The 21,710-nt window shown below is 42.5% G+C and overlaps 3 protein-coding genes across 3 annotated transcripts in view; 1 reads left to right on the top strand and 2 right to left on the bottom strand.

Moving 5' to 3' along the window:
- The window catches only part of niban1a (niban apoptosis regulator 1a), a 23,368-nt gene extending 18,981 nt beyond the window's left edge, over positions 1–4,387 (bottom strand). The window contains exon 1 of the mRNA XM_080550235.1: positions 4,122–4,387. Within this exon, the coding sequence (XP_080406361.1) occupies positions 4,122–4,176 (55 nt within the window). The 5' untranslated portion in view covers positions 4,177–4,387. The remainder of the gene's footprint in view (positions 1–4,121) is intronic.
- A 1,333-nt stretch (positions 4,388–5,720) lies between these two features.
- Positions 5,721–12,754, bottom strand: trmt1l (tRNA methyltransferase 1-like). The gene is made up of 15 exons (XM_080538304.1): positions 12,650–12,754; positions 12,417–12,479; positions 12,201–12,314; positions 11,666–11,727; positions 11,153–11,309; positions 10,350–10,470; positions 9,892–9,971; positions 9,445–9,691; positions 8,659–8,871; positions 8,254–8,444; positions 7,767–7,845; positions 7,358–7,521; positions 7,214–7,270; positions 6,638–6,764; positions 5,721–6,138 (listed from the first exon to the last, which is right to left on the bottom strand). The coding sequence occupies exons 1-15, from the start codon at positions 12,705–12,707 to the stop codon at positions 5,937–5,939; spliced, it is 1,935 nt and encodes a 644-aa protein (XP_080394430.1). The 5' UTR covers positions 12,708–12,754; the 3' UTR covers positions 5,721–5,936.
- Positions 12,755–13,981: 1,227 nt separating this feature from the next.
- The window catches only part of swt1 (SWT1 RNA endoribonuclease homolog), a 28,002-nt gene continuing 20,273 nt past the window's right edge, over positions 13,982–21,710 (top strand). The window contains exons 1-5 of the mRNA XM_080528081.1: positions 13,982–13,994; positions 15,664–15,751; positions 17,773–17,846; positions 19,081–19,364; positions 20,550–20,737. Coding sequence (XP_080384207.1) covers positions 15,668–15,751; positions 17,773–17,846; positions 19,081–19,364; positions 20,550–20,737 — 630 coding nt within the window. The 5' untranslated portion in view covers positions 13,982–13,994; positions 15,664–15,667. The remainder of the gene's footprint in view (positions 13,995–15,663; positions 15,752–17,772; positions 17,847–19,080; positions 19,365–20,549; positions 20,738–21,710) is intronic.

Below are 21,710 nucleotides of genomic sequence, written 5' to 3'. Positions count from 1 at the left end.
TTCTACCATTCTTCTACCCTTCAGCATAAAGCATTCAATGAACATGAAGAGGGAGATACAGTCAGTCCCCTTCACTTCCACACCAATTGTCAACAAGTCAAGTGGTATTATTGTAGGCTCTTTGCATAGCCTAATCATTGTTGATCAAATTGAAACACACATGGACACACACACACACACACACACACACACAATCTTCTATCAATTTGTGTGTGAGTGTGTGTTTGTCCGTTTGTGAGTGTGCTCTCTGACTCTCTTTGTGTCTCCTCCAGGTAATACAATGGATCGTAGCTCTACAGTGCTGTAGTACTATGAAAGCCAGTGCAAGATGTGTATATGTGTTTGTGTGTGTGTGTGTGTGTGTGTGTGTGTGTGTGTGTGTGTGTGTGTGTGTGCAGGGCTATGAATGAGTATGTTGTTATGGATTATAACCTGCAACACACCATACGGTAGTTCAAGATAGTGGTGAATAATAGATAGTGTCACTTAAATCTACGCCACCTGGCCTTGTCCACACCCATACCTGGCCACCCACCCATACCTGGCCACCCACCCATACCTGGCTCACCGCCCCTGTAGGAGTTCCCTGGAGCGTTTATGGAGCCACTACTACTCCAATGTTTACAGTGTGAAAGCCCTGCATCAATTATTTTGTTTACCAACCGTAGACCGCTTTGGTCTCTAGCAAACGTGTAACCCAATCTAGCCCCCAGTTCTCTCTCTCTCTCTCTCTCTCTCTCTTTCCTTTCTCCCTCCTTCTCTCCCAGTAAATATGTCATCATCATTAGCTATGTGTGCTTGGTCCTGGTGTCATACATTCTTGAGTTTTTAAATCAGTAATAACTCATCTGTCAGACTTTTATGACCTGCTCGGCCAGTTCGGCATATGACATTCCACCACCTGCCATAACTTGAATCTAGTAATGCAGGGTTAGAGTTAGGGTTAGGGGTTTGATTGGCTAGTATAGTTTTAAACATACCATAACGTTAAGAAACACAGTAAAAAGTAGCCCTGCACAAAATGTTTTAGTAGTGACATACAGTTCCATCATGCCAAAGAAAAAGCTTCCCTGTGACATCTTACATTTTCTCAAAATGAGTCATTCTCACTGCCATTATCCATCATAGCAGCTTTCACAAAAGGGTACACAGTTTTGTACACACCAAAACCAATCATAGCATGACATAATCGACCAAACATGGTCTCACAATCTCTCTCACAATCTCTTTCTTGCTGTTCAGAACTAGTAGCTTGATGAATGACCGTCTCTATGGGAGCTGGTTTTTCTCCTTATGTATTGTGCACTGACTAATCAAACAAGGAAGCCTGAGCTAACACCAGGTGGGCTACAGGCACTGCAGGCAGTTTCCTCTCTTTCAAATAAATACCACTGGTGCCGAGCATTACATCTGAGGGTAGCAGCAATCTGACAATGTGCCAAGTGTTTGAATTTCTGAGAGATTGTGTAATGCCAGCTGGGGGGAAGACTGGGCAACAGCAAAAGAAATAGGAGGCTGCCTGCCACTGAACATTAAATACAGAGAAAAATAATGCCTGTTGAAATCTTCTATTATGACAAAGCTCTCTGCTGAGATACACAGGAAGTCATAGCTATTGACAGTGTTCACATGTTATGTCTCCCTGAATAGGTCTGTCTGGTACAGTACGGTAGGACTATGACCTCTGCAGGCAAATTGCAGGTCAACTTTAGTGGCCAACCACATTTGGTTATCATTTGATGAAGTGATCAAACTATAACATTGGTGAGCAGGAGAGTTAGTCACTTGTGTTAGTTAGCACCTAAAGCATTGTTGAAACACCCTTATTTCAACCACACTGCCGATCCAACAACCACAACAGGGTTGCACCCCTGCAAATTTCATGATGTTGGCACCACTTAAAGAACAAACCCTGTTCCACCCAAATTAGGACGTTGAAGCTTTTATTTCGAGGGGTGAGGACAAGAATAAGAAATGTTTTCACAATGAGAAACAGTATCATAGCTTTGGCCTGATCCGTCTCTGAGCAATGCACAAACTTGCAGCCAGGAAAATGTGACTACGCTGAGAGACAAACCTCAAAGGCCAGACTGCTCCCAAAGCCTTATGAGTAAGGCCAAAGGGTAATTCCACTGTCGACACTATACAACCAAATGGATGTAAAGGGTACCCATAGGACCTTATTTAAAACAAAAATGGAGTAGAAAGCCAATCTTGTTTGACCTTGTAAACCCATTCAGTCTTAACTGCACCCAGTGGGGAGAAGGGAGAGGCATGACATCATAGGCGTGTGTCATCCAGCCTGTCAGTTTAATGAGGAAGTGGGAACACTTTGTTGTCAACATGTGCATATGGAGACACACACACACACACACACACACACACACACACACACACAAACACAGAATCTCTCTTATAGAGCTAAGTCTTTAACAATGAGGTCATGAGGGTTTGGTTACACTATGTGCAATATGACAACCCTCGGGTACATAAGGTTCAGAGATAGGAAATGTTAGGATATGTATAGCATAGCATAGAGTACAGCACAGTGTTTTATTTGTATAGTATAGTGGATAGTGTACATAGCCTTTATTTATGTAAACCAGATCTTTTCCCTTCTTGTTTTTAGTCTTTTTTCCTAGCACCAGGGGAGCCCCCCCTCCCAAATTTCGTTTTATGGTACCTGTACTATATTAATGACAATAAAGACCATTCATTCATTCATTCATTCATTCATTCATTCATTTTCATCAAAATGATGTGTTTGTCCCTTGTCCTAACCTTAAGGTTACTTAATATAATATAATATTGTCTGAGTGGAACAAACAACAATTTACAGAAATATATGAAAACTATTTATGTCAGACAGTTGTTAATGGTGAGGAATGGCAAAGGCTCAACGTCCAAACTGTCTTTCCATTAGCGCTTGCTCACACACACACACACACACACACACACACACACACACACACACACACACCTGTATGCACACACACTTGTATGCACACACACACACACACACACACACACACACACACAGACACACACACACACACACACACACACACACACACACACACAGACGAGATAGGAATCCTTTGTCCAATGTCCCCACCCATTTGTTTCTCAATAGGCCCCATGGCAACCGAAGAGAGAGAGAGAGCTAAAGAGAGGTGAAAAAAGGTAAAACAGGTCCTGGCACTTTTGACTCTTAGCTTAGCTCTCACTTTGAGCTGCAGGGCTAGAATGGCAGGGAGGATCTGATTATCTCCACAGATAGGCCTACAATTCACTCATGCTAAAAGTAGAACCATTGACCAGGGTGAACCCCATATATTGTACTTTAAGGGACTTGAACATAGCCTTCTAAAATCATTAGTTGTGTAAATGGTGGTGATAAAATCCTGATTGAAAGTCCAGGTCCATAATTGTAATGTCAGTACTATAATACAGTAAATGCACACATTTATTGTGCAGACAACGCACACAGCATGCACTGACTGTGCAGATGTATGATAGGTCAGTGCACTTGACAAAGTGGGACAGAGAGCCCCGGGGCCGACACGAATGGCACCATGCCTACCGCAAAATTACTATGACATCCAATCATGCATCTTACGAAATGTAAATCTTCTTACAGTTATTATCCATACATTTATCTTTCTCAGAATGTACAGCCAACTATAAGCTCAAGGCTGCCTAGCCTCTCGTTTCATCTCTCATCGATCTTACACGTCGGCTATATAATAATAGGCTTTTCCTCGCTCTCGGCTACAATATTTCACAATCACTTGTGAGTTCATTGACGCTGTCATGAGCGATTCCATTCTACCAACAAGAGCATGATCTCAGTGTACTGTGTTCATTTATCATAATCATAAGGTAGTTGGAAGATCAAAGACAGGAGCCTACAAAGTATACTAGAACGGCCGTGTTATTAAACAAGATCAAACATACTCGGATCAATAGCGACACGAAATTATGAATGATCCAAATTCAAACTAATTGTTTTGTAAATATGTGACCGCGTCGATCGACGGATAACAGAAAACTATTACTCAACAATCGGGCGCATAATATAAACCTGAACCTCTACTACTGATCTGGGCGTAGTTTATTACCTCGTATATAGTTGGATTTAATGTCATCCAGTAGACTGGACGCGGATATCCCCATAGTGGCGATCTGGCGTGGAGATTCTGGAGAAGTGTCTCCGCAGGTACGGTCAGATCCTCAGGTGTTTTCTGTCGCATCGGTCGCGGCGCCGCACGGAGACGCCTTTTCTTTTCTGTCTTCCGATCCTCTCCCAAAGAATGTCATTCAATGACGGGGCTTGGAGAGGTGACACGCCAGCTGTTATTGCGAACTGCCCATCTCCCGCACTACTTCCTCACATGTCATACATACTCGGCTACTAGGCTATTATTTTCTCCTATTCATCTGATCCTCAAGTAGGTTACAGCCGCCCCCTTGCCCCTGAGTTCGAATTTCTATCGATTCTCTTTATTTGCTTTATCCCGGGAAAGCAAGCGCTGCTTTTATTGATGGCAAAACACTGGAAATATCACCATAGCCATTCTTAAATATACTCTCTTTTAAACCCTCCCCACAAGGCAAATAATATACAGTAGCCTACAATTCATCATAATAATCCCTTTATAGATATGACATAGCTGATTCCAAGCAGACTGGAGCTGGAGACACCTAGACCTCACAGTAGCAACGTAGTAAACATAATGTGGAAAAGCAATGTGCTAATTCACATTAACATATATTAACTGCTTAATCATAATGATTAATTATTATTAATATTATTATTACTATGAATGAATGAATGAATGGTCTTTATTGTCATTGCTATAGTACAGGTACCAAACAACGAAATTTGGGAGCCTACTAGCCTACTACTACTACTAATCATCATCATCATCATAATTATTATTAACTGTATATGCTAACTGTATTGTTGTATGCTATTCTTTAGTTTCAACTTCAGCCCCAAACTAAAGCCTCCTCTGTAGCCTGAGCTATGTGTTTGATCATGTCATCTCCCCTGAGGGACAGCAGTATCTTCAGTAGAACAGCACATCCATGTGTTTTATGTTGGTGCTTTTTCTCAGTCTCCATCTTCTCCATACAAACTCTGAACATCAGGCCCCAAGGAGCCCCCAAACATGAGCTATCCGATAGATCACACTGCACATTATAACCAGTTTCCAGTGGACTGTCCCAATGCACACTCAGTGGTCTATAGGGAGAGACACAGGGGCCATCTCTAAAGGAAGGTTGAGGGGGTTTTAAAGAAGAGATACAGCCTACAGGCTTATATTTGGCACACATCTCTCTTTTGTAGCTCTAACGTAAAGCATCTGTGTTTTCTAAACGATATATGCTAAGATAAACAGTACGGATACAGTCACTAGTTTGATTCCTGTTAGAGTCCAAAAACATGTCCATACGTGTTCCTCGCAGTGTCAAGCACAAAGAATGGAATTCTGAGCAGGTATAAGGAATGTGAGGACTACATTCTCACTACACATGAACAAAGAGGATTCAGGCTTTGAACTTTCAACAAATCTTGTATTACAGTTTTATTACTCAAAGTACAAATTTACAAACAAAACTCAAATAAATCTGAAAACATCCTAAAATGTAATTCAACATATCTTGCCCAGAAAAAAGGAAATTCACAGGAATAATAAATATCACTGGGTAGAATAATGGGCTCAGTTTGGGAGGCATTTACATAAACAATTCAGTTATATGGGAAAAGCGGTATATTTTAGTTTCATTAAAGTAATTATGGATGCATCTCTCGTCTCCCATTTCGAATAAATAAAAAGTACTACTGCGGCGAGGAGGAAAAACAGGTGGAAAATCAAAACAGTGCAGTCAGAATCCCATCCTTTGGTTCTGACCCGGTGGCTCCTGTTGGGTCACTCCATCGCCCGTACCGTCTCGTCGGTGGGCAGGGCATTCTGGGTAGCAGAGGCGTTGGTGTAGGTAGGCACGCTGTACTTTGTGAGCACCGACTTGAACTGATTCAGCGTGGCGTCGGTACGCACCCCTGTCGGGTCAAAGTGAGTCCGGCTCACTCTAAATCCCGCCTCCGTCAGGTACTGCAGGAACTTATTCAACCTGGAGAGAGAGGTGGGGTGGGGGGGCGGGTGGTTTGAGATAGATGGAAAGACCAATGCGGTCACCAATGCTTGTGGCGTTGTGATGTGCTGAACATGCAGTTAGTTGTTCATAGCGATGTTCCGAGGCTATTGGCTCATTCTCATTCCCAACCAATGTGATCGGAGATTAGAGTTCCAGAGGTCATGGTATGGTGGATTTCACTGAAATTGTGTATGTTAAGACAATGGTCACATGAATGACCTGGAGACTTATCAGAGGAGGTCAATCAATGTTCTTGTGTAAGGAGAAGCCCCTCCTGTCTAAGAGTATTGACGGTCATATGAGGAGGGGTCTCCATGAAATTGCATAAAGACCGGGGTCTGAGTCTTGTTCAAGAGTTGATCTCTATGTGAAATCTCTCTAGAGATCAACTATGATCTCTATGGTCTATGGGAAAAAAACAACAGCTTCCAGTCTTTTTTGACACGACAATGACAGGTTGTAGGGTCACACTCACTTGGGCATGTTCATGCCTCTGATGCTGTGGCGGTGGATGCTGTAGTAGAAGGCCGGGTGTTCCAGAGACGCGTCTGACTTCAGCTTCTTCACAATGTTCCCAGGCTCCTCTCCGGTCTTCCTCTTCCCTGTGTCACATTAAAGGAACATTTCAATGATTGTCACCACGACTCAACACACAAGTTATTAGTAGTCTCCAAGGCATTTGGCCCCTAGTCATTGTTTTAGTTTTTTGCTTTGTTTGTTTTCTGTTTTGTCAGTCCGTTCATCCCCTTGTACAGCGTCCTTGGGTTTTTGAAAGGCACTACATAAATTCAAGTTATTATTATTATTATTATTATTATTATTAGTCTTGCATTAATCAATTAAATGCATTACAAAATTCAAGCTAATAAGCGAGACACTAGCCTTTTATCGAGCCATGAGGTCAAATGGTAACAACGCTTGTGAGTGTTTGTTTGAAATAACAATTCAAAAACACACGCAACAGTAATGTGTCTGTATACACACGGACGAGTAAAAAGGTGCAACTGTTTTGAGGGAAGATGAAGAAGGTTAAAGAAAGGGAATAACTTACCTGACTGGTCAGCACTGCCTGACTCCTGTAAGGTCTTGATGACCACACCGCATTCCACTGAAGAGCAGAGGAAACCAACAGCATTCTATTAGAATTACTTCATTCGTTCAGTAACCCACACAAACACACTCGCTGTGTGCTAACCTTGGTTGGTGAGAGTGGAGGGCCCGTGGACAGAGGACTTGAGGGTCGTACACTCGGACTCGCAGATCAGAGTCTTCACCAGAGGCTGGATGTCCTCCATGCTGTGCTGCACCGCGGCGAACAGCATCCTCCGCAGAAAACCTGAGTTGAACAGAGGACCAGACCTGGACACACACACACACACACACACACACACATACACATACACATACATACACACATACACACACACACACGCACACACACACACACACACACACACACACACATTGATAGGGAGGGTTAGTACAGTGTACTGTAAAAACTGTCGTTCTACAATAATGTTCACTAAAATATGTTTCAAGAGACAAAAGGCTGTGGGTGAGTCAGGATGAGACTAGAACGTGGGAGTGACGGGGGGGAACCCCACCATAGTGGTCCCAGCTCCACGGCCGTCTTGCCAGGCATGCTCCCGTGGCAGTTACAGGGAAGCTGTCTGTAGAGGTTCTCTGGAGAAGGAACAACACAAGATAGATATTAAAGTTGGAACTATAGGGTGCCTTTCTACCTACACTAGACGTTTGTCTTACTCCATCTTTTACTCGTAGACATACCAAGTTCCTTTGCAAAAGACCTGGCCCCTTACCCCTACCTCTCAACAGAGCTTCCTTTACCCATTATGTAGTAGTAGCTCCTTTCCTCTCAAATCATGGCAAAGCAGTACCCCTCTATCTCACTAGGGGGCTCCATTCTCCTCGGTCTCTTCTCAATTATGCTCGTTCACAGTACTACCCTTCTCCAATTCCTCTCCTACATTACCTCCCTTGCCCAATAGGTGGCCTCTCAGTCATGCTCACTCCTAGCTCCCTTCCTCCCTATTCTGCTCCCTTCCCTTGTCCACGACGGGGCCCACGTACCCTCCACCATGCTGCCTTGTTTGAGGAACACCCTCTCCTCGCACCACTGGCAGTGGACGAGCTGACGGAACCTCTTGGCGGACTCGTCAGCCTGGGTAGGACCCCGGAGGACTCGGACCACCACCAGGACAAAGTGCTCCAAAGCCACTGCCAGCAACACCTCGATGCCCTTGTTACAGCGCGCTGCCGCCCTGGAAAACACACACACACACGTCATCACAAAGCTAGCCTACAGTACACACAAACACACTCACATACCACCTTAAAGCCTCCCCGGCCTGCAGAGATTCTCTCACACTCTCTCACACTCTCTCACACTCTCTCACACTCTCACACACACACACACACACACACACACTCACACTCACACTCTCACTCTCACACACTCACACACTCACACACTACCTGGCGACAGTGGCCACCACCATGCGTGCAGCCAGTTCCCGAAAGTACTCCGTGCGGACTATGTGACAGCCATAGTGGCGCTGGGTGACATTAAGGGACTTGGAGTAGAGCGAGCCAGTGTCCGTGGACGTCACGGAGACGATGCCCAGGTTCCGAACATTCCGGAACGCCGCGTCCAGGTAGTTCACAGACGTGCCGAACGGGTCCAAGTGTCTAAGGGAGCCAACAACAACAACAACAACGGTTTGTGTTGGTTTTGATGGTTCAACTGACAATACTCAACATACATTGCCCACCGTAAGCAAAGGAACAGCAAAGCATGTTTTCTTCTTTTGGCTCTACACTCCAAAGGTTTGGATTTGAAAACAAACAGTTATTATGTTGTTAAAGTAGAAATTCTCAGCTTTTTTTATGGTGTTTGTATATATTTTTGTTTCACCATTCAGAAATTGGGTACACTGGAATATGGGGACTACGTATAAAAGGTGTTGTAATCTTTCAATGATGAAACCATTATGTACACAAATCTGACAATCTCTTTTTAATCACTTTAACCTCATAGTAATTGTTTGGTTTCAAATGTGTAAAAGTGTGCGAGAACAAATGCTTCACTGCCCCATTACTTACGCAGGGCAAGAGGGCACTGTATATGAACGGAGTTATAAAATACCACAACATGATAAAATGTTTGTCCCTAATCGATCTATTGAGCGGATAAAGGTCAAATCTCCTGCTGTGAACCTGCGTATGGTTTGTATTGTGATGCGTTCCATGTCTCATACTCACATGTAGTCGAAGGAGCGCAAGTGCATGATCACATTGGCGTCCATCTTGGCAACCTCCACGGTGGCAATGGGCACCCCCTCTACGTCCCCTGCCTCGTCTGGGACTCGTGACCCCCGTGACCCCTCAACCCGAATGTGATTGAGATGGCAGTTCTCACGGATCATCTTGACACACGTTTCATTGATGTCGGTTATGGTCACCTTGACTGCGTTCCTCAGGTGCTTCGCCCACTGGAGCCCCATGATACCTGTGGTCAGAGACCGGCGGTCGTCAAACAACAGTAATGCGACATTATTGCAGAGAGATGCTTAAATCTCGCCAAAAGTTGATGTTTATTACAAAACTGTAAACTGTAACATTAAATATAGCTCATGTCTCTCTCTGTCTCTCCACTGTGCCTATATGAAAAAGAGCAATGACTAAGATGAGCTGGAGAGGACTGCTCACCTGTAGCCCCAAAGGCGTCCAAACACTCCAAGGGGTTCCTCTCCTCTGCCAGGACAGCCAGGGAACAGAACGCTAGCTGCCTGCAACACACACACACACACACACACACACACAACATTTTTGTTGATTAAATCACTCAAGCACTGTCAATCATACCAGACCAAGTCAAATGCACATGTTACGGTACATGTGGGAAAACGGTACATGTGGGAAAACTAGGGTTAGGGTTAGGTGCTAGGGTGACTTGGTACATGCTGGCATGTCGAACCCTAATTCTAACCCTAACCCTAACCCTAACCCTACCCCTAACCCTAACCGTAGCACCCTAGCACCTAACCCTAACCTTCCCACATGTACCGTATTCCCACATGTACTGTATTCCCACATGTACCGTATTCCCACATGTACCGTATTCCCACATGTACCGTAACACATAGATGACAAGGAGAATCCCTGACCTGTTTGTTTTCATCTTGCTGTTGAAGTAGGTGTCAGTCTTCTGGGGGGTGGTATGGTTGGGGAGGAGCTGAACGTTGGTCCCAAGCTCTTTCATGATCTCATAGGGCTGTCCAGAGGGAGCTGTCAATCAATGAGAGAGAGAGAGAGAGAGAGAGAGAGCAAGAGAAATAGAGAGAAAAGGAGTGAAAAGAGAGACATAAAACTCGTTTTTTTTGTTTTGTTAGGTTTTTAGTGTAAACTTTGTATTTATTATGTGTTTGCGCTTTTAAACAAGCATCATTCCAATCCGTCTCGTCAATGTCTTCTTGTATGTCAGATTTACAAGCATTTAATTTGTCTAGTGTTGATTCAGTACTATATGCCACCAGTATGCTATAACATCAATATACGTGGCCCTTCTCTTCCAAATGTACAAGTGTTATTCCCTTAGGTTTTGATAAAGGCAGTATACACATTATCTGTTTATGTATGACATATAGCTTTTTAACTGTAAATATTTAAAGAAGTGTAAATTTGCCAGAAAAAACCCCTCAATTGTAATGACTGATAATGATGTATTGGGTACGCAGGAGGTTCTGGCATGTCTACGCCGAGGTTCTATTGGCAAAGTTAGCAGTCTGTATTAGGGATTTTGAACGACTGTTTGCAGCTTCTTGTGCACGACTGTTTGGAGCTTCTTCGCTTAGCTGCCATCTTGATCTTGGCCACGTGACCCCGCCGGCATAAACCAGGTTAGCAACTCTTCAGGGGTACACCTCTGTGTTATGTTACCTAAGGTTAAGGTTGGTGAACACACTCTCACCTGGCTCTTCAAAGGGCATATCTGAACTGCCTGAGTAGCTGGCCTCAGTCTCGCCCTTGTTGACGTGGCGTTTGAGGTGGCTGATCATGTCCGTCTTGCGGGCGATGGTGACAGAACACACCACACAGTGATAATGGGCCACCAGCCGGCCTGGAGACTGAGGGAGGAAACACAATGAACCTGTAGAGCTTTGAGCAATATGGGTTCTTGTTGGTTGAATCCCAGGGACTATTTGGGATTAAAGCAACAACAAAGCGGTAACCCCCCCAATTTGGGGGTTAAACAGCTGAGGGATGGGGCTGGAGAAATACGGCCACTCTCAAATTCATAGACGGACCTATTGATGCAAGGACTGACCCATCCATGAGATCAAAATTATAGTTTTAAGAATCAATGGCTATATCATTAATTCTGTCCAAAAAAGGTATATACAGATCCCAGATTTCCCCTTTAATAGGTTATCGTCAGTCTGACTAATAGGATTTAAGTTGACGTTGGTAATAAGGTTCTGACCTGGTCTCCGTTGAGGCTGGGTCTCTGTCTGCAGGGCAGGTGACAGATGCACATCCTCTGACCTGTGTGCATATAGGAGGCCAGAGGTCAGCACAGGTCATCGCAAGGTTGTACATTATTGTGAATATGTTATGCAAATAGGTCCCTTGCCGACTTTTCTATAAACATACTGTTGCAGGTACTGGGGTGTGATGATGTCATATGGTGATATGACCACCTACATCAGTGATTCCATTAGGCTGTGGTAACTGACTGTGGTAACTGGTGCTTTTGAGGCCTAAATATCTCAATGTTACGCAACTCGTTCACTAACATCACTGAAGCAGTTTTTTGGGGGGGAATAGATGTGTATTACCATTCAGATGGAACTTGGAACAGTAAGTGCAGACCCTCTCACTCTCTAAAACTCTGTTATACCCACCTACATACTGCTGAGTCAACCTGTAGGCTGGGCCAATGGTGGATATTCAGGAGGTGGGAAGAGACAAACACACAGGCATAGAGAAGTAGGTTATGATTGTATTCACATCCTTACCTTCAAACTCCACATAGACTTTCCAGTGAAGGTTCTGAAGGTGGCGTCGCAGCTTGTGGCTGTAGCAGGCCTTGAACTTCTCCTCTGGGCACAGTGGACAGGACTTCCTCCCAGCTGTGGAACACACACACACACACACACACACACACACACAGTGTTTGAGGACTAGGACAAAGGATGTATATGGGTCGAACCTTTGAGTTGAGATCAACTTACCTCCGTTTAGGTCAACAAACATCTCAAGGCCCTCCAGCTTGGTCTGGATAGAGATGTGTCTATCTGGAATTTCGAGATGGCATAGATTACAAGCAATAGGAACATTGTACTACATAGAGCAATTGAATTGAATTGCACTGCACAATACGTACACATAATTTACACAGCTTTCTCTATACATTAGAGGTGAGGCCACAACACAGATTATAGGGCAGCCCCCTTTCTTAGCCTACCGATGAATGTGGTTGATGGTTTGGCATCACTGTCCCCTGCTGCTTCCTCTGCTTTCATCACACCACTGCATGAGCTTACATTTTCAGGCTGTTGCCCATCTTGTGTGTGTGAGTCCCCACCACCATCTAATGAAAGTGCAGAGTAAATCATTATGACAAAGGATTTGCTAGACTCCCTTGTGGTGTGGGAATTTGGGCAGAGCTACGTGGACACATAAGAAGTTAGCTATGTTATAAAGGCCTATAGTTCAATCAACATCAATGTTGTTGAATTGTTGTAGCTCAAATTTGAAAAAAAAACAAATAACTCAAACTGAGGATGACTGACTCAATGATTTGTATTAATCCCTAGATACGAAAGGGGAACTATAGGCCTACTTATAGCTCTGGCCTCTAAAAGTAACTGCGCGGAGCCATCATCGACTAGGTGCGATGGAGTAGGTCTCGGAATTGTGCACCACCACCGCTACAGCCCTACGGTCCTATTGCGGAGCTCCGTGACCGGACCTTTGCTACGTGAAATATAAATTAGCAATTTAATTTGCGTAGTTTAACTAATGCCATGAAATGACATTTATAGAGCTGAATGTAATTTGTAACAGCAACGTCGCTGACAACCGCTTATTTCCTGTAATGAATAATATTTACTACTAGGTCCCATGGCGGAGCTCCGTCGTGAGGCCCTCATTTATTTCAGCAGTTAAAAAAGTCGAATTCAAGACACATTCACCTCAGAATAGGGATGCTAGGCGAGGTATTTATTTCGTACAAATGGAATGTATAATTGGTTTTGAGTACAATGAAGACAATCGTAGCTTTCTTACCTTTTATATCGACGTCCTCCTGGTGTAGTTGCTCAGCGTCTCCTTCCTTGAGCTCCGCCATTTTACTAACTACCGAAATATCTGCAGGTTATGCATTTTACTCCCCTTACGCAAAATGCGTAAACCTGCAAGCACTTTTTTTGTCTTGATTTTTTTCTTATTTTCTTATTTAAAAAATAAAATAAAAAAATAAAGTGATGCATCATAACGAAAATACATTTCATTGATTAAAATCATGTAGCCTACACATGACATCGTTTTTAGAGGAAATTATGATTGTGCACTCGAGAAACACATACACTATTTCAAAATTACATTTCACATTTCAGTAAATCCTCTTGAAAAATAGGACCTATTTAAATGCCTAGCATGATTGACAACAAAATGTAACAAACAAAATTAACAAATGACAATCTCGTTTCGGTTTCGAGCAAAACTACACATCCCACAATCCACCACAATGTTTTCTATCCGTGCCACGTGACCCGCACGGACGTTTTCAGACAGTTGTCTCTACTCAGGTGAGCGTGGGATTAGTTGATGTACTTTCTATTTCATTTAAATCCACAATTATATTTCAGTTCATTTAATTAATTCAACTGTATATATCATTGTACTATAATATATGTTCAATGACTACAAGTGACCACATAGTGGCGGTGGTCGAGACTTTTGGTCTGTCAGCTAGCAGCAGCACGCTAGCTGTTTATATGTCTAGAGACAGAGTAGCGAGACTCTGCCTGGGGTCGCGCCGAACTCCAACTCCCCCTACCCATGACAATATGGACGATACATCACGGTTGAACTTAATTAACTGAACTAAATGTTATTCGTTTAGTTTCTATCCAGTTATGTGCACCCATCATCACCAGGAGTGTCGTGTCCGAGCTAAATGTGACTATGCAAGACTTGTTCAAGAAACGATTTGAATGAATGAATGAATGAATGAATGAATGGTCTTTATTGTCATTATAGTACAGGTACCATACAACGAAATTTGGGAGGGGGGGGGGGCTCCCCTGGTGCTAGGAAAAAAATACTAAAAACAAGAAGGGAAAAGAGCTGGTTTACATAAATAAAGGCTATGTACACTATCCACTATACTATACTATACAAATAAAACACTGTGCTTTACTCTATGCTATGCTATAAATATCCTAACATTTCCTATCTCTGAACCTTATGTGCACGAGGGTTGTCATATTGCACATAGTATTATTGCACATTCATTTAAAGTGTCGCAGTTTGCAGGTTTGAAATGTTCACAGTTGTGTTTCAGTATTGCACTTGATTACAATCTAGTAGCTGCCATCAAATTGTCTAGATTGTCCAGGGCCTAGAACCTAGGTCTTTGCTGTGTTCAGGGCCTGAATGGCCCTAGGGTAGAAGCTGAGCTTCAGTCTATTTGTCCTTGCGGTTTGCGATTTGCCTGCCCCCTGCTACTTTTTAGCCAAGTATTGTATCTCCAAGTATAGACAGACCTTGAAGAGCCCGAAGTATGTCAGTGTAGTCAAAACATTGACCGACTGCAGACAGTTTCCATTGGAAGGTTAATTTTGTCTGCTGTTAGGATAAAATATTTTTCTATAGTCCTTTTGATCACTTATCAGCACCAGCTACTTGTTATGATATTATATTTCTATACAGTTTTTGTATTAGCGAGCACTTGTCAGTTTTTGTACTAACGAGCACTTATCAGTACCGGCTGCTTCTTAGGAATGAGTGAGTCTCCTGGGGTGGAAGGGTGGAAGTCTCTCGCCTTAAGGCCTTGGCCGCCTTAAGACATCAAAGAATACACGCCTCAGCAGAGACAACAATTACTGTATAGTTTTGATACATCTTGACCTGGTCACGAGCACATCGAATGGTTCTGCCGTGACTCATAGTTGGCCAATCAGCGTTCTAGGTACGGGGCGTGTCCAAGCCCAAATGAACAATCATATATGCACCTGTAACTGGAGAAATCCCACACTCTCTGGGGCAACTGTCTCACTGAGGGTCCAGCGCTGCAGCACTGCTTTGTAACTACCTGTGTGATCTTCAATAAACAATATGCAATAGAGAAAATCTCCTCCGTCTTTCTTGGAGCTGCTCAACAAAAGAACTGGGGTCTATAAATAATGTTGATGTTAGATGACTCACAAAATAACGTTTTTGCTAACCAATTGTCTCATCTTTAACACATCCCAGGAAGATGTCAAAAAGGAAATCCAAAAAGAAGAAGCAAAAGAAGGACTCAAGGAAGTTATCTTCATCATCAAGTGACGACAATGATAAGGTGAGGAGCTAACATTGTAGGGACCTGCTACACTTTATTGCCTATGACTTGTAACAGCTGAGGATGTGGCTGGAGAAATGTAACCACATCACAAGTTCATGGACTGAGCTATGGATGCAAGTTCTGACCATCACAATCATAGTTTTAACCATGTTTTGAAGCTATAGGCTACAGTATTTGTTTAAACGTTTTCAGTTACATTGTTTACGAACAATGGAATAAAACAAGCTTATATTTTGGGTTCTAATGAGGTAAGACAGTTGAACTAAGCTCATGAGATTGTCTTTTCCCCAAAAGCTTCTGCTGTTCTACGTCACAGTGACATGTCACAAAGCGTGGCAGCTGTGGCTCAGGAGGTAGAGCCGGCGTCTAATGATCGCAAGGTCGGAGTTTCGAACCCCAGCTGGCCACATGTTGAGGTGTTCTTGAGCAAGGCACTGCCATATTACTGTGACATTATGTCCATGTCAGACTGAAACTTCTATGCTGGGAAAAGGTGTATTGTGTTTCAACAACAAGTTGATACACATTTAATAATTTCCATAAGGCTTCATTACAGTTTTTTTACGGTCGCTAAGTCGCAGTGTTCAATACTGAAGTCACAGAGTCACAACTCTTCATACAGTCAGCGAAGCAGAAGTCCATGTGGACCAAACTGTGACTCTGTGATTTTTACATTGCTTTCATACAAAATGCATTCAATGACCACGTTCTCCAAAATCCATAACACTTCTCTCATTCAAACTCCCCCACCTGCAAAACACTATGTATTTGCAACACATTCTTCCAATGTTAACATACTGTGTTCAAAACTCTGAAGAACACATTCAAAACAGAATGATTTGGTGCATTTTTGCAGTAATCATATTCCTATCATATATGACCGAAAGCTTGCAATAAACAGTTTTTTTGCACAGTGTTTGAGTGTGCAGATGCTGTTATTTTGCACTCTATTGATACTCTTCAGTTCCAGCACCTCAGCAAAGTCTGATAACGGATGAGCGGTGGTATTTTCACTATTTGCAGTAATCATATTGAAATGTCTAGAAAATATTAGCAGAATATATACAATGAAATGAAATAGACTAGATGCATTGCCAGGGAAGACATTAGATGTGACCAGATGCAGACCAGAGGGTGGACCAAACATTTTTGGTGTGATTGCTATTGTATTGTAGCCCTGGAATTTCAGTTTTTCTTTTTTGTTTGAACTTCGCATTTTCCACTTTATTTTCTACTTTTCATTTTACACAAGTAAATGTAGTGTACTTTGAAGTAAATGTACCATAACTTACTTTCTGCAAAGATACTGAAAAAAAAGAAATACCGGTACACTAAAGGATAGAAGCAAATTGCGGCATTTCTGATTCATTCTTGTTGTCTAATACTTTACAGTTGTACAGTCAACTATTCTGTCTATGATTACTATAAATCAAACCATTTGTATAATGAAATATTCATTCTTGTAAAAATCATTCAAACTACGGTATGTAATGTTGTTAGTGTTTTGTAAGTCAGAATGTTATGAATGACTGTGTATGCTTTCTGACTGAGTGAACATTGTTGCCAGTGTATGGTTGAACAAGCTTCTTTTGAGACATGAATGAAGTGATTGGCCAACAAGCATGTTAGTAATGCAGACTGTATGAAGAGTTGTGACTCTGTGACTTCAGTATTGAACACTGCGACTTAGCGACCGTAAAAAACTGTAATATAAGACACAAGTTAAATATTATTGTCCATGAATATAGATCAGTATGAATTTTTCCACCACACTTGCAACCATAATAAAGAAGTATATAGACATGTGTTCGTGCATATTTAAGTCTCACCAACCATTAAGTGGTAAACCCTAGACTTTCCATGACATTCTTCTCGAGTCAATGACTATATATCATTAATTTATGTTCAAAAGTTGATGTTCCAATGCCAGATTGCCCCTTCAATTCTGTGTTCTTGTATAGGACGCACTAAAGACAATGTTTCGGGGAAATGTTGATTTTGTGTTTAATCCATTTTAGTCATCCAAAGAGGAGGAGCGCACCAAGAAACGCAAGAGTTCAGAGAGGAGGCACCATAGCAGCCGTCATGACGGGTGGGCTGGGGCTGTTTCATCTCTACTTTAATGTTTGACACTAACAACAGGGTATCTCAGAAGGCACAGAAATGCTGAGTAGCCTAACTGTTAGTGTTATATCTTGTGGATTGAATGTTCAATACACTAGTATTTATAAACAGTGTTGTGAAAATCTATTTCTTATCAATAAGTACTGAAAAATGACTTCAAACTTCTATAAGCTTTATTTAAGTCATGCTAGTTAAGCATGCCCCAAGTGTCTCCCTAAACATCAGTGGCATGCCCCCTATAGTTAGTTTTGCACATTGCAAGGATATACAAAACAGGTCAGATGATTCTCCTGTGTAGAAGTTGCAAGACTCTTAATATCATTATGATATCAGCAGTTATGATATTAAGGTGAGGGGTAACATGTCTCTTGAACTATCTCCAAATAAGGACACTTAGTTGAGAGCTAACAGTTGACATTAAGCACTTTATTTGTTTGTTGTGCACATCTCAAGGACATGTTCTTTACACACAACCCTTACATTCAGCAGTGGAAAATTACAGTAGTACAACAGTTCAGTGCAAATAAAGTACAGGTCACAGAAATATAAGTTAACCTTTCATACAATCTATTAGATACTAATCATCTAAAATACATTTTCTATCACAACAGTCTTTTTAGGGCATTGGTTGATGTAGTATATTTAATTAGTTTACCATAAAGGAAGAGAATGTGCATGACCGTCGATTTTGTTAACAACTTGTTATTGAACCAAAACTGAGATGCATACTGCAGTGTGAACGGTCAGCTGGTATTGGCATACTTATTATGAGTTTAGTAGGCAGTATGCTGTATATACTCATTGAGTATGCAGTATCAGTATGCCATTTCGAACACAGCCTCAGACTATTCTCAATAGGCTACCCATTAATATGCCTTCATAGCACATGCGATACATACATTAGTATGGCTGCTTAGAAACCCTAATGGCCGCTACCAGCTAATCAGGAATTGAAGGGTACCAGCTGTTTGCTAGCAGAGACTTGCACATGGACTAATTACTGGACTTCACTGAAGGCCCAAACTAGACATGTTGCATACCACAGGGGAAATGTTCCTAAGTGCTTTACTTACAGCATTAAAAATAAAGCAAAACTCAGCAACAGATTACATAATGTAATGCTAATAATAGACATGCACATGGTTATCATCAAAATACACTACATTGACCTTGCTTAACATTTCTGTATTCTCTTTTTGCAGTTCTGCAGAGAAACAGAGGAAAGAGAAACGAGCGCATTGCTCTGCCTCAAGGAATGGGGCATCAGAGAGCAGCTCTCAGAAAGATCGAGAGTTCAAAAAGGCTGTATACAAACTAGGAAAAACAGAGAGCTTAGACAGGAGACACCATGCGAAGGAGGAGGTTAGTGCAGAGAGTAAAAATGCCAGTTGGCTTGGTACCCTTACTCAGGACCACTCTAGGAAGAGTTGCCCTAGCCAGGACAGAAAGAGTGGGTCAGGAAGGAGTACAGTTGATACCCCAGAGGGTAAGACCTCAGAAAGAGGGTCCTCAAAATCAGCGAGCACCCACAGGGCGATAAGGGTGTCTCAAACTGATCACAAGACCCCCATAGTCCAAGTCAGTCCAAGTAGGTCATCCCAGTGGAGCCCCTCTCAAACAGTTGTTACCCCGGAGGGTAAGACCTCAGAAAGAGGGTCCTCAAAATCAGCGAGCACCCACAGGGCGATAAGGGTGTCTCAAAGAGATCACAAGACCCCCATAGTCCAAGTCAGTCCAAGTAGGTCATCCCAGTGGAGCCCCTCTCAAACAGTTGTTACCCCGGAGGGTAAGACCTCAGAAAGAGGGTCCTCAAAATCAGCGAGCACCCACAGGGCGATAAGGGTGTCTCAAAGTGATCACAAGACCCCCATATTCCAAGTCAGTCCAAGTAGGTCATCCCAGTGGAGCCCCTCTCAAACAGTTGTTACCCCGGAGGGTAAGACCTCAGAAAGAGGGTCCTCAAAATCAGCGAGCACCCACAGGGCGATGAGGGTGTCTCAAAGTGATCACAAGACCCCCATATTCCAAGTCAGTCCAAGTCAGTCCAAGAGCCCCTCTCAAACAGTCTCGCCCAGACAGACCCTGATGAGCCCCAGGTCTGTCTCTTTGAAGCTAAAGGAGCAGAGGAAGGCGATCGTGAAGAGGAGATCTGAAGTTGAGGGAACGTCCAACACTGAAAAGGACTCCCAGGTTGTCCAGCTGTCTCCATCGCTAGCTGAGGAGCTGAGGGAGAAGAGGAGAAAGCTAGTCAAGAGGAGATCCCAGGAGGAAAGAGAAGAGGTCTTGAAGACTAAAAGGGACCTGGTTGGAGGAAAGGGCTTCAGCCCTCCTTCAAACACCGCCATCACCACCGAGCAGGCTTCCACCTCAACCAAGAACATTACTACCCCTGAGAGATGCTCAATTCCATCAAAGCTCATGATCACTCAAAAGCAGGGGAAAGTCACTGAGCCTTTTAAGACCTCCAAGTTTATGTGTGCACAGGGAGTAATCCCACCTGCCAAACCTCTACCGTTAAATTTTAAGATACAAAAGAAGACTAAACCTGTGCCAGTCAGTGCGATTTGGGAAGATGACAAGGACAGCACCAACAATGAAAAGCCCATCAGTTCTATAGCTCAGTCAGAATATCAGTCAACGGTTTCTCATAAGACGGGTATTATACCTTCAGTCAAGGAGTCTGTTGTGAACAGGACTGATCAGAGAACTGCAATAGTCCCAAATCGATCCGACTCTTCACACCCCCACCCCCTCACACACCCTTCTCAGCACCAAGCACCAAGAGATGGAGCAGCGGTACTTGACAGTTCAGTACAAGGAGTGACCTCAACTTGTGACAGAACACGATGGATTAAACAGGTAATGAAGCACACAATCCAATGCTCTGCGATAATTATTACTTTTTTCACTTATTTCAGAATGCTTGATTATTATAATCAAGCATTCTGAAATAAGTGAAAAAAGTAATAATCCGTTTTTTTTAAATTTTATTTACAATATTGTATTATTTATTACACAACCAAACCGAAACAGACAGCACAGAGATTGACAAATTACAAAACAAGAATAAATAAATGAGTTAACATACATGTGTTGCATTCATGCAATTATATAGGGAAGACTTTATTTTGAGTTGAAGGTTGTAGCGCTGATGAAAAACCTCTTTGGTCAACATACACAATACATAACTACATACATAATAATATCACGGCATATTTTTTATTTTTTTTAAACACTGTGACTCCTCTTGGAGGCGATCAGGGTTCTGTTTTTTTTTTCTTTTTTAGTTTTTTTTCTTCTGAGTGGGGCAGTCATATTTTTCATTTTTATTTGACAGATATAGTGAAGATTTAGACAGGAAGGATGGGTGAGAGAGAGAGGAGGGATGACATGCAGGATATGTCCCCGGCCGGATCCGATTTTTAACCCCTGCTAGAAGGTCACCCATGTCAGTTGAAATAAGGCTGAAGAGAGAAGGGACACAACACCATGCATCCACGGAGAGCTCTCCTTGTAGAACATCATATTTAAGCAATAAATCAGCCGTGCTGATGTTCAGTATAACAGCACGACCTCAAGTATGATATTGCTTTTATACAACAGTTCTACAGCGCGATTTATTAGTTAACAGTAATACGCGACAATAGATTATGATTTGTTTGTTTATTTAATCATAAAAATAAAAATAAAATAGTTCCGCAACTGAACTTCAAATGGACTGTTGCTTAGTAACCTGAACACAAACCTGTTAACGGTCATTTAGTAGAACATCTGTGCGGTGGAGTGATACATATAGTTAAAAGACCCAGTGCTGTTATACTGTATATCAGCA

The sequence above is a fragment of the Nansenia antarctica genome, assembly GCF_963989245.1.
Source record: "Nansenia antarctica genome assembly, chromosome: 1".
NCBI classification, from domain to species: domain Eukaryota; kingdom Metazoa; phylum Chordata; class Actinopteri; order Argentiniformes; family Microstomatidae; genus Nansenia; species Nansenia antarctica.
The sequence above is the reverse complement of the archived record's forward strand: the minus strand, read 5'-3'. Positions and strand labels throughout refer to the sequence as shown.